The following is a 13,690-nucleotide window of genomic DNA, read 5'->3' as shown; positions in this document are numbered from 1 at the left end:
AGCCAGTCCAGGGGCCCAAATTGGCCCCATTGCGTCTAGGACCTTTATCTCAGAAGAGTTGTGTGTGCTGCTTAGTCTGTTGGGATCAATACTGGATCTTCATGGTTAGAGATGGAAAAAATCAGTTAATCCATCATTCCCTTCCCATGCAGTATTGGTTCCTGGGATTATCCAGGCTGGTTTAAATGTCTTGGGAGATGGAGCTACCTCTGTTCCCTTTGGAGACTGTCCCACCATAATACCGTAGCTATGGCTGTTAGCCCTAATGTTGCTTTTAATTCATCTTATTAGTCGTAGTTTTACCTCCTGTATTCCCCTAAGCAAGGACTTCTGTGGGGTTTACTCCCTTCAGGTATTTTACTTATAGGCCCTTCTCATGTGACTGCCCCTTCCCCTGCCTCCTTAGTCATTCAGCCAACCTATTCATAAGCAGTTCTTTTCATCTGTCTTCCAAAAGTCAATCCCTCCAACCCCATAATCATCTATGTTGCTCTTCTTTGAACCCCCATCACTTTGTATGAAGATAAAATTATTCTGAATTAATAATCAATACAGCGAAAGCCATAGGGGCTCCCCAAAACATTTTAAAACAAAACTGATACTATTTTACATTTCATTGGATGAAAGAGAGACCAACACACATTTTTGTATTTCCATTTTATACGTTTTCCCAGCAGAAGGTTCATGAGTACTCCCATAAATCTAACCGATTTGTGCCCTGCACTTTAAAGACTCTTTGCCCACATGCAATGTATTACAAATGTCTTGATGAGTAAAGTTTTAATCAGTCAAATCTGTCTTGATTTAGCAGGATTTTGTGGACAAATCTTTGTTCTCAGCTGTATAATAACTACAAGCTGTTTTACCAGTGGATAAAGAAAGGATTACTCTTCTCTTTGAAAATGGTAACTTTATAATTACATGTATTTACTTGCCTTATCAGAAAAGAACTCACCAGCTGAGACGCAGGATTATTTTTGTTTAAAAGGCTCGTGGGTGACTGGAAAAACCACACATTCTGGGTTTTAACTTTTATAGACATAAGAGACATTGTTTCTACTGGGTACGTGCAGCCGTTTTACAGGATTTTTTTTTCTCCTCTTTTAATATAACATTCTGTTTGAACTGATTTCTACATAGACTAACCAGCAGTGTTGGGCTAAAGCCAAAATGCAGCTCATTGTTGTGGTCAAAAATAAAATAAAAACTGAGGGTAGGGAAGAATAAAGAGATTAACTTTGTCATAATAAAATGAAATATTCTCCTGCTTTTTGGTTGAGAATCTGTGACATTCTCTCTCTTCCCTCCAAAAAGTGAACTTCTTTCAAATGTGTCCATAATAAGGACAGGAACAAATGGGAGTGGACTCTGTTATTGTGTATGGTCCATGCTAGAAGGCAGACAGGACCATGTTTTCAAAACTGGCTTCTAAATTTCCATTTCCAAAATTGCCCATCCAAGTTTTTGGGTATGCGTTTGCAGACCTAAAATTTTGCATGCTCAGAATTTCAGAGTTGCACATGGAAACTGTTTTCACGCACAAGTAGAACAGTTATGTATCTGCCCAATTTGCATATTTGAATGCTACTTGTTGTCCAGTTTGTGAGCACAAATGCTGTTCTCATATGTATATCTACCAAAAACCTGAGCGCCCAAATTATTGTGATTAACAGGAGACGAGAACATACGGTATTATGTACACACGTTTGAAAGTATGAAGAAATATTTTTTTGCCTAATGTTAACCCCACTCTGACATCCTGAGTTTGAAAATTCAATGTGAAAAATGCTATGGTGAAAATATAGAGTAGAAAATGGAGAAAGGAATATCAGAATAGAAAGTTTTAAAGGATTTCTGCAGTAAAGTCATGGAAGATAATCTCTTCTTGATTATGTAGCCAAAGGCTACAAAATTCATAAACCACCAAACAGTCTTCAGTTGACAATAACTTTCCATTTAATCCCAAAACTCACTGGTGACTAAGTGAAAGGCTCTATACTCCACTCCAAACACTTGACTCTTCCAGACTCTCAAGGTTGTACATTTCTAACTCGAAACTGTGTGTATACTAATGGAGATGAAATGCCCTTGATGTATACCACTACATAGTGTCATGAGGTTGAAACATTGCTATGCAATGATACCTGGTCACAATGTGGTATCACTGATGAAGCCTTACTAACCAAAATGTGAGTGATGAAATATCTCACCATGATGCCCTAACAAAATGTCCGCTAGGAAGGCTGTACTCAGTTTTGAAAGTTATTTCTTTATTTTTCTCACTTTCCTGCACACTCCCAGGTGTACACACTTTCTCCCCTATTTTCTGGTAAGGGCTGGATGTTACTGCAAAAATCTTGAATCCATTCCTGAACCTCAATTTTCAAAATGGCAGCGCATTCTGTTTCTAGTTCATGTGTATGGCCAAACACCACATTCGCGAGCGCTATAAAAAAAAATTGAATTTTTTTTCATTCAAACTTTTAATGTTCCCGAGTATCGATAGTTTCTAGAGGATACATTTGCACTGCAGTAAAAGACCTGCAGCAAGTTGCAGCTGTCTGGGGTCAGCTATCGCAGGCTCAGGCTGATGGGCTAATCAAATTGCAGTGTGGAGGTTCAGGCTCGATGTGGAGCCCAGGCTCTGGGACCAAGGAAGGAGGAGAGTCCCAGAGCCTGGAGGTCAGCCCGAGCCGCACAAACCCAAATCAGCTGACCCGGGCTCAGAGTCGGTGCCGCAGGTTTTCTTATCGCAGTGTAGACATACCAAGAGATACATTTGTAACAATATAAACTGATTTTGTGTATTGTTAAAACTGTAGCAATAAAACATGTCTAATAGAGTAATTATAAGTAGGTTTTTAAGGTAGCATACTTAAAATAAATGTGTGTAATAAATTTCTGGGTTAGTGGTAACAAGTACTTCAAGACAACAGAAATGTGAATTTGAGACATGACACAGCAAACACTGTAACGCTTCTGGGTCTATGATTCAAAAGTGTGTATTTGAAATAAAGTAGAGTGCAAAGATGTGCTGGTAAAAATACACGTTGCAGGCTAATCCATAGAGTGACATTGATATTAACTTGAGAGAGAGAAAATAAAAGAGAGTTTCGCTTTCCCCGTGTACAATGGCATTCTTATAATAGGAGTCAGGTTGAAAGCAGCCTGCAATATTGTGCATTTTCACTGCTACACAGCTGATTATAGCATAAGTGAAGGGGAGATTATCTTGATAGCCTATGTATGGAATTCTGTTTACAGTTCTCTGACACCATCCAGTGGCAGGAGGTTAATGTTAGACTAGTTTCATGGGGATTTTTTTTTTTTTGCTTTAATTTCCACTGCCATATAAGGCATTTTACTTTAGTTTTTAAGCCTGTTTCTAATGCTTTCAGATTATTTAGTTTTTAGATCCATTTCCGTGCTTTCAGACTGTTTTAGAGACATCATTCAAGTTTCTCTCTTTTATCCATCTTCCTAAAATGTCTATCACTACGTACATAACAAAAGCAAACTGAATTTCCAGAAGCAGAAAATATCAGTCATTTACAGCTTACTTGTTGAAAGTATCTTTATTTGTATGTCCTGCTTAGAAGGCTGTTTTGTATTTCATAGGTACCAAAATCACACTCTTTTGATTGTGAGACAGATTGGTTCATTTTTCTAATTTCCTATCTCCATTCTTTTGCCTAAAACCTTTTTTTTAGTTTGTGTCTTGTATTGATTTTGTTAATATATTAGTCAAGTACAGTCTAGAGCAATCAACGTGAGGCAGCATACATCTAATGTACTGCTCCCATTCTGACCTGTTGGTAGATTGACCTCAGCAACTTCATGAAGAGAAAATGTTAGTTTTAAATACTTGGATACTACAAATAGCATAATGTTTTTGCTTTGTAGGAAAATAGCCAGCAAAATGTCTTTTGCTCTATCTCGCCTCCCATCCTCCTCCTTTTATGGAAAAGTCCTATAGAAGCCTATCAATCAATCCATCTGTCTAATCTTAGTTATATTTGGTTATCACTGTTGTATCTGTGCGCCAGATTAATCCTGCGGGGTTCTGTAGAAATTAAATGGGATTCCATAAGAGTTATTCTAACAACCTAAAGAATTTTTATAGAGAAGGATACCTTTTCTGTAGGCTTTTTAAAACCACCCTAAAGAGTTCTTCTGCATGTGGACATGTATTTCTGCCTTAAATACTACAGGATGGTTGGGGGGAAAAAAACTATATCAAGGTTATAATCTTCTATGAACTTCTACAGGATTTTTCTAAACATTACAGAGCAGGCAGGGCTCCCTTCTGTCATAGATTTCAGATGCTGCTTAGTTGTCATTGACCTTTGTAGACAAGCTGTGACTGTCCGTGCAGTGCATGGGGATAGAAAGCATGACCTCTTCTCCCAGTGCTGCTAGGACAGTAGCAGACAGTTAGTTATTCCTCCTTCAGCCATCTGCCTCTTCGATCACAAAAGTAAGCAGACCTGCTGCTGTAGAGATGTCTTTGGCTTCTATCAATTGAGGGAGTGGGAACCTTGACTTGAGCCCACTGCAGAAACAGGCTCTTGCTTGTGGCAGAATAGAGCTGTTATCTATCTCAAAATATTGTATAATTATTTAAAAAAAAAAACCCTCTCCATGTTTCTATTAAGCAAAATCACACTTTAAAATCATGAGCACCCCGAAGAGAAAGTTGCATGCTACTGAGCATGTTTACTGCATGATTAATAATTAAGGATGTAATTAAAGTATAACTACACATATAATTACAATTCATTTTGTAGGTCCAGGAATTATGAAGTAATTAAACATTTTGACAAGGCAAATGAAGGAGGAATTTGATGAGGGGGAGGGAGAGTTATAGAATCTACTCTTAAAGAGGATCAGTTCAGGTCCTTACGCTGACAATTTCTGATGCAGTCCCTAGTGTGAATTCCACCTATGCAGCCAAAACACCTGACGAGGGATCCTTGTATGTTGCTTAGTGCATTGGTTTTCAGAGTTGTCACTTAGCTTTGTTGAAGGAAAGGGTCCAGAAAGTCCAAATTTTTCTTCACTGCTGTTTTCCTAAATGAAGAGGTTATAGCCAGGGGGGAATCTGAACAACGGCTCTTCTGGTTTTGGAAGAGTCAGAAACCTTCACCATTCACCTTCATTAGTATGACTCTGTTCATGAAAAAGGATGGGGAGCTGGGATTAAAAAGAATGAAATCAGGAAAGGAAAAAGATGATCAGAAAAAGGACTTGAAATCCTACAAAGTTAGTGCAATCAAAATTGTGTCAGGGTAATTTAATTCGGAAATAAAAAAATCAGCATGTTTCTTGAGAAATTACCTCTTTCCTGATGCAAACTTGTTATAGTTTATCTTTGTGTTCTACAGCAATGTCCTGACATAATCACTAGTGGTGTGCAAGAGTCTTTAAAATTTAGGATTAGCATTGATTAAAGGGCTGAAGCAGCATCGATTGTTAAATATTGAGATGACATTAATTACACTCTAGCGGCAAAGGGGAATTGGGCTTGCCTTTTGTAGGATTGCCTTTGTGCTGTACTCTTAAAAATTGTCTATTAAATAAGCAAAAAAGAGCAGGATCAAAAGAGCAGGGGCGAGGGTGTCTTAAAAAAGGGGAGTTAGGTTTGTAGGGTCAGTGCAGTTAGGTCACTAACATAATGGAGTGGACCCATCTCAACCCATGGGAAGGAAACCCTGGAAGAATTCCACCATGATTTCAACAGCTTCCACCCCACCATCAACCTCAGCCTGGACCAATCCACATGGGAGGTCCACTTCCTAGACACCACGGTGCAAATAAGTGACTGTCACGTTAACACCACCCTATACCAAAAGCCCACTGACCACTATGCCTACCTTCATGCCTCCAGCTTCCATCCCGGACACACCACACAATGCATTGTCTACAGCCAAGCACTGAGGTACAACCGCATTTGCTCCAACCCCTCAGACAGAGACCAACACCTACAAGATCTTCACCAAGCATTCTCAAAACTACGATACCCGCATAAGGAAATAAGGAAACAGATCAACAGAGCCAGACGTGTACCCAGAAGCCTCCTGCTGGAAGACAAGCCCAAGAAAGAAACCAACAGAACTCCACTGGCCATCACATACAGTCCTCAGCTAAAACCTCTCCAACACATCATCAGTGATCTACAACCCATCCTGGACAACAATCCCTCACTTTCACAGGCCTTGGGAGGCAGGCCAGTCCTCACCCCCAGACAACCCGCCAACCTGAAGCATATTCTCACCAGCAACTACACACCGCACCATAGTAACTCTAACTCAGGAACCAATCCATGCAACAAACCTCGATGCCAACTCTGCCCACATATCTACACCAGCGACACCATCACAGGACCTAACCAGATCAGCCACACCATCACTGGTACATTCACCTGCACGTCCACCAATGTAATATATGCCATCATGTGCCAGCAATGCCCCTCTGCTATGTACATCAGCCAAACCAGACAGTCCCTACGTAAAAGGATAAATGGACACAAATCAGATATTAGGAATGGCAATATACAAAGACCTGTAGGAGAACACTTCAATCTCCCTGGACGCACAATAGCAGATTTAAAGGTAGCCATCCTGCAGCAAAAAAACTTCAGGACCAGACTTCAAAGAGAAACTGCTGAGCTTCAGTTCATTTGCAAATTTTACACCATCAGCTCAGGATTAAACAAAGACTATGAATGGCTCGCCAGCTACAAAAGCAGTTTCTCCTCCCTTGGCGTTCACACCTCAACAACTGGAAGAGGGCCTCATCCTCCCTGATCGAACTAACCTCGTTATCCGGAGCCTGATTCTTGCTTGCATATTTATACCTGCCTCTGGAAACTTCCACTGCATGCAACTGATGAAGTGGGTATTCACCCACGAAAGCTTCTGCTCCAATACATCTGTTAGTCTATAAGGTGCCACAGGACTCTTTGCTGCTTTTACAGATCCAGACTAACACAGCTACCCCTCTGATATATAAAACATTGGTCTATCTACGCATCTGTCCACACTGTAGAAAACTTAACTTACATTTTTTTAAAAAAGCTTTATTTAAAAACATCAAGTTGGTGGAGATCAGGTGCCACACCACTTTCTGATACATCCCCTACCTTGAGACTATCTTCTACACTTGAAAAGAGAGGCAGTCCATCTGTATTACATAAAGACCGTGGCTTCCACCAGCAATACTATCCCATTAATGTTTAGATAACAGAAATGCATGACACACATACATGGGATTTCATTCTCAGCATAGAACCCGCAGGGGTTACAGTGGCTTTAAGTTAATTTTGCATCTTCCCAATCTTGGGCTGCTCTGGGGGCTGGAGAGGCTTCCAGTGTAAATTAGACTGGCCTGGGAACTACATTAGGCTGTCTGCACCAACTTATGGGCTGCAACAAAGCCCAAAATCTCCACTCTAGAACCCGGTGCAGCCCTGCCCCAAAGTGTCCTGCCGCCCATGCATCACCCTACACCAAGGATTGCCAGGGGGTACATTGCAGGCAACCTTATGGCTGACTTCCTCAGGCACAATGCCAGGGGAATCTTGCCTCAGCTGGATCTGGGACTTCTTGAGCCCCTTTATGCTGCTCTGGCTTCTACCTAGTGTACATGGTCTAAATTGATGAGGAGGACTTCACACCAGATGTTCTCTACCTCTTAGTTCTTACTATCTTGGACTTGAGTATGCATCTTTTGGGATTTGCCTTGATGATAATGGTGTTTGCAGACTGAGTGCCACCCAGACTGATCTCTAGCTAGGTCCTTAAGACCATTTGGCTGGATGTTCAGTCTATGTCCATCAGTGGTGATCTTATCTCACCACCGAAGCTTTTGGTGCCCACATGATTGCCAGATGTGTAGCAGCATTCCTTGGTAAACATGTTTCATAATTTGTTGGTCTTCCACTCTAACAACAGGACCATACCAAAGGCACTGAAATTGAACCAGTGCTGATGGAGGCAGTTGCGGGGTTCGGCTACGAATACTCCTGTTTCTGATCTTGTCCTGCTACTGCAGCTGACAAAGACTAAGAGAATCAAAAATGTCAGTCCACCACTTCCCAGTGCCCACATTTCATTGCCATACAATAAAGTTGGTATAACCATGCTTCTGTGGACGTGCACCATTTTGGCAACACGTCGTCTCAGTGATGCTAAAGAAATAAGCCCAGCACATCAGTGTTCTGTGCAGTTGTGTCCCTGGATTTCTTTTGGACTTCAAATAGAAAATGATTGTTGATTTAACCAAACAGGGTTGTAGAATGTATAAATTTAAGTCTGGCATAAATTATGGGGAATAGTGAAACATTTCTACAGTTCAGAGTGAGAGATTTTACTGGCTGTTGGAGCTGTGAAAATATTGACTCTTTAAGGTTAAAATCAATATTGTCACTCCTAAGCACAGTTCAGTGAAATGATTACATTAGGACTTTATATCTGGCAAAATTAACACGGTTCTCTTACCTCAGTGCTTAGCAACCTTAGTTCACATGACTATTTGACAAGCGTTCCCCAACAACTAAAGGGTTAGGAGTGTTTTAAGAGAGAGCTCCTCAGTCCCCAGAGGAGCATGAATACTCCATATTATGGTCTAGTGGATGTGTGGCCATGAGGCATTGTGAAGCATGGGGATTTTGAGGGTGAAGGCGTAGACTTTGGAACGCATAGCAACAACAGAGGACATCAAGAACTCAGGAAATCTAGTGATAGGCTCATATTTTGATGAGTTGCAGGGTCTATTTCATCTAGATGTCTAGGGAACTATATCGCTCCCATTTCTGTCATATCTGAGCATCTATGATGCCTGAAATCAGGGACGAATTTGTCCCATTATGTCTGGCACACTTTTAACATACTGGGCAAAGTGATTTCACAGTCAGATCGTGATTTTGAGTATGAATATCATTTTCAGTAAATTCCAGGTTCTTTCACATATTTCTATAATGCACTGTTTTGACCCAGTGTTGTTTTACATACAGAGAACATCTTAGTAAAAAGTAGAGCCTGTTTGCAGTCAATGAATGAACAGGAGAATAAACTTAACATTACTGAACACACTGATGGTTGTGAACAGTTTGCCTAGTTCTTAACAATCCTCCATATTGGGGTCTCAGATACCTAACAGCCTACCTTTTAAGTGTCATGTCCGCCTCCTTTTGGAAGTTTTATATGTTCAGTATGTGCTTAGTAAATCCTCAGAAAGGGTTAAGAGAGAGAAAGTCTGCCAGTAATTTTCTAAATCCTTTGTCTCACCCATCATGAAATGCAAGTAAAAACTGCCCATCATTTTCAGTTTGGTGTTTCCAGGAGGTGCCAAATGTATTGCATCAAACCAGGTAAGAGACTTCTGGGGAAACACTAAATATATGTGATCACTGTGCCAGAACATTTCAAGGACCTGTCCCTGTGCAGTATTAATAAACGAAGAGCTTCAGTGACAATCAGTCATCTCTTTTCATTAATCTGTTCTCATTTAACTCTGCATTTGCCTTTTATATGAGTCTGACAGTGTGAAACACGCATTTCCCTGAAATGTCTCTCTCAATTTATAGCCTTTTTTCATGACTATGAGAGTGCTCTGTTGAGTGTATTTGAAGTATTTGTCTACAAACAGAGCACATAGGTTCAATAGCTGTACAGTCTTACAAATGATATTATAGTATTTGATATCTTTCAGGGAACAAAGGATAATGTCATGCTCATTCTCTGAATAATTTACAGTTGAATGCTCTTCCATCTCCAGTCCTTCTGGACTTTAAGCAGAGGTGCAGAAGTACTTTATGGTCAGAGGGTCAGACTATACCTTGGCTACCTGCATCAGCTACTCCCAAACAGTCAAATTCTCAGGATTGCGCAGAAACCTCAAGCTTCTTAAAAATAAAAATAATAATAATTTTACTCCTTTGAGGCCATCACAGGTGGATTTTAGAGTTATCATTAATAACTGTGGTGGGTTTTCTTTTGTAATAATAATACCCCTAACTTGTGTCCAGTGCTTTTAATCTTCAAAGTGTTTTACAAAGTTAATGGAATGGAGCATGGTCCATTATCCATGGGAGTCTTTTCATTGACTTCAGAGGACATTGGATTGGCCCCTGAGTCCTCATAACACTCCTGTGATATAGGTAAGTACTATTATCAGAGAGCAGCTTATCTGAGGCCACAGAAGTAGGCACTGTCAGAGTTGGAATTAGATTTTAGGAGTTCCTGGGCTCAAACCCCTACGTGACTCCTCTCTCTTTAAAGCAAAATTAAATCAGGTTTAATGCTTTAAACCAGGTTGATGAAGGGTTAATGGAAAGCATTTGCAACATGTATTCATTAGTTAACCTTTTCAATTTCCTTTCTAGGAACGAATGTTCATGAGGCACGTCGCATTCTGAATGAAAGTGGATTACCAATTACCTCTGCAAGGGACCTTGAGGATGCAGCAAAGAAAGCAGTGGCTAGTGTGGAAAACAAATGACTCCTTGAAGATATTTGCCTGTAGAGGGTCTGTGATTCACAGAAGTGACATTCACATTCTTGTTGTAGGGAGAATTATTAGGGTTCCTTAAAGCAGTCATCAGTATTGCTGAATTTATCCATCTGACAAACCCAGACGGTACGAAAATTAGTGAATCCTCAATCTGCAAATTTCTGGATTGAGAAATACGTTAATTAACATTTAATTCCACAAAGTTCCTGGGGGTTTTTTTGCGTGTGTTTTTTTCCAAAATAATGTAGTTGATGGATTTGTGAATAAGGTATAGTTAGTAACTTACTGACTCCTGTCGACAGGGTTCTTCCCTAATCCAACAAATACTGTTTCCACATTTTTTTGGAAAAACATTTGAGTTCATTTTTAATGTCCTAAAGAGTCGGCAGGCAAAAGTAAAGCCTAATCATCGATTGATGTATTTTTATGAATTTTTACAATAACAAAAAAAAAATCTGCTTTCAATAAATAGGTTAGTTTTCTTCCTTAGATAATTTGTGCTTGTATCACACTCCATGCCTGAAAATGATTTCTTTGTATTCAGATACAAAAAGTGTACCTCACAATAGGAAGAAAAATTGAATACCGTTATTTGTAGTAGTGAAAGGACCGTCCATTCTTCTACTGTACCAGTAAACAGATGACATGTGATTCAGTTGATTTAGTAGCATTTGGAGGTGAAATTGAGTACCGTCCTTCCAAATGTGTCCGTGCCATACGGTATCTATGGGTGTATGTATGCAGTGAATCTAATGGCTGCCAACTTTTCAAAATAAACTCTTTAAGTAATAGTAGTTATTACAATTCTGAATATTCAGCATAATGTACGAATCAATAGCCGCACTATGTGAGTAATAAGAAAAAAATTCTCAAAATAGTCACTTTATTTCCAAAAAAGAATTTTGATTGGCTGTGAAAAAAACTTTTCTTGTTCACTTTTCACAAACGTTTGAATGCTCAAGCATTAGTAATGCAAATACTTCAGACAAGAACAACGAGGAGTCCTTGGGGCACCTTAGAGACTACCAAATTTATTTGGGCATAAGCTTTTATGGGCTAAAACCCACTTCATTAGATGCATGGAGTGGAAAATACAGTAGGCAGGTATAAATACACAGCACATGAAAAGGTGGGAGTTGCCTTACCAAGTGGGGGGGTCAGTGCTGATGAGCCAATTCAATTAAGGTGGAAGTGGGCTATTCTCAACAGTTGATAAGAAGGGGTGGAAATGACTTTTGTAATGCGAATGAGGCCAATTTAAACAAGGTGGCCCATTTCAAACAAGTTGACAAGAAGATGTGATTATATCGACTAAAAATCCTATTTTGATTATAGAGTCATTTGTACTGTTATAATAATTCAAGCTGTTGATTATTTACACAAATCATTCAATCAGGGAACAGAAGACACTACCAAGTGGCTTGAGTAACTAATCAATGAAGTACACATTGCAGACCACAAACTGTTTGCTGAAATTTGTGAATAATTTTGAGTAAAGTACCAATGAGATAATGTCATGATCTGTTTCTGAACAATTTGTAAATGGGGGAAAAGGTAAAATTTGTCTAATAAATTATTCATTGTGAATTATTTGCTCCACTCTAATCAACACTCTGCTTTATTTGGGAAAAAATACTTTGTCATTTATATTTTTGTTGACATTTCCGTGACAACATTTATATTCAAAATGATTGATTTAAATTAATCTATGTAGATATACAGTATAGCCAGATTCTTCAGGCTATTCTCCTCTTCCTTCACCCTGTTGCCCAAGGGAAAAAATATATCCTCATTAGAATAGTGATAAACATACTAGTGTGAGTTACTGTCCATATAAGAAAATTACTAATTCAATTAAAGATAATAAGTATTTGATCAATTTAATGAGGGTCTGGTAAATGATTATACGGTGGGCTACTTTTAAGAAAAAGAAAGAAACCCTTATCGTAAACATCTCAGTATGACATATTTTAAGTACAGGAAAATAAAAACATTTTTTTGTCAGTCAGTAAAGTGGTAAAGTAAATATTTCCTTGTTAAGGTCCCATACAGTATCTAGCTTTCTTATGACAGGTTTCAGAGTAGCAGCCGTGTTAGTCTGTATCCATAAAAAGAAAAGGAGGACTTGTAGCACCTTAGAGACTAACAAATTTATTAGAGCATAAGCTTTCGTGAGCTACAGCTCACTTTATCGGATGCTGTAACTGTAGTTCACGAAAGCTTATGCTCTAATAAATGTGTTAGTCTCTAAAGTGCCACAAGTCCTCCTTTTCTTTTTAGCTTTCTTATGGTATCCAGCATACACACACACTCAGGTTAATCTACATATAGATCTGAGAGAAGTGGGTATTAGTTTGGACCTGTGCTAATTAATCCAAATTTTCATATTACTTGTAGCCTTTTTAAATATTAAATAATTAGTGCTTTTGAAAGTTTTGTGGTAGTTGGAATTAAATGTTTTTTGCTACCAGCATTGTTTGAAGCAGTGCTGATTTCCCTAGGAGTTTGTGTTTAAACTTTCTACTAAATTTTTTAAAATATACAGAACTGGTAATTAAATTTAGCAACCCATGAAAAGGAGTTTAGGTTTTTGAGGGAAGTAATTTAGAATAGCTGACTCAACTTCCAGTGGTAAATATGATTGTAAATGGATCCAGTTTTTCATTTTAAAATTCATCTTAATGTCCATGGAGCTGCCTACTTTCCCAGAATGTGAATAAATGCTCCTCCCTGTTCTTTATGGCCTTACTAAAGTCAGTGACAAAACTCCTATTTACCTCAACCAGATAAAATCTTGATCCTGTATTTCTCATGCCTTAAACAGTGAATTTCAGTTTCTTGCATTTAGTGGGGAAAATAGTACTTGAAATTTAAAACAATCTTTTTATATTGGTCACAGAAGTCTTTTCTTTCCTTACCATAAGCATCTTCTCTACTTTGATCCAGTAATTTGCAACAGTCACTGGAATGTGTCTATAAAAATGAGTGAAAGATGCACACAATAACTTACCTTTTTTGGTTCTAAATTCATAAAGAATAATAGTATTTGGCACATTTGTATGAAATTTTTTCAAATGTTTTCACGTGCACCAAATATTTAGCCAAATAAATGCAAAAGTCAACCCAATTAATGACTTTGCTTATTCTTTTTAGAGTAAGAAGACTGATTTGTTTGCCT

General features: G+C 38.8%; 1 protein-coding gene across 1 annotated transcript in view; it reads left to right on the top strand.

Moving 5' to 3' along the window:
* SUCLG2 (succinate-CoA ligase GDP-forming subunit beta) overlaps positions 1-12,117 on the top strand; it is a 232,409-nt gene extending 220,292 nt beyond the window's left edge. The window contains exon 11 of the mRNA XM_077821193.1: positions 10,385-12,117. Within this exon, the coding sequence (XP_077677319.1) occupies positions 10,385-10,500 (116 nt within the window). The 3' untranslated portion in view covers positions 10,501-12,117. The remainder of the gene's footprint in view (positions 1-10,384) is intronic.
* Positions 12,118-13,690: the final 1,573 nt, after the last annotated feature.

This window comes from Eretmochelys imbricata, chromosome 7 (assembly GCF_965152235.1).
Source record: "Eretmochelys imbricata isolate rEreImb1 chromosome 7, rEreImb1.hap1, whole genome shotgun sequence".
Lineage (NCBI taxonomy): Eukaryota > Metazoa > Chordata > Testudines > Cheloniidae > Eretmochelys > Eretmochelys imbricata.
This window is presented reverse-complemented; position numbering and strand designations above follow the sequence as displayed.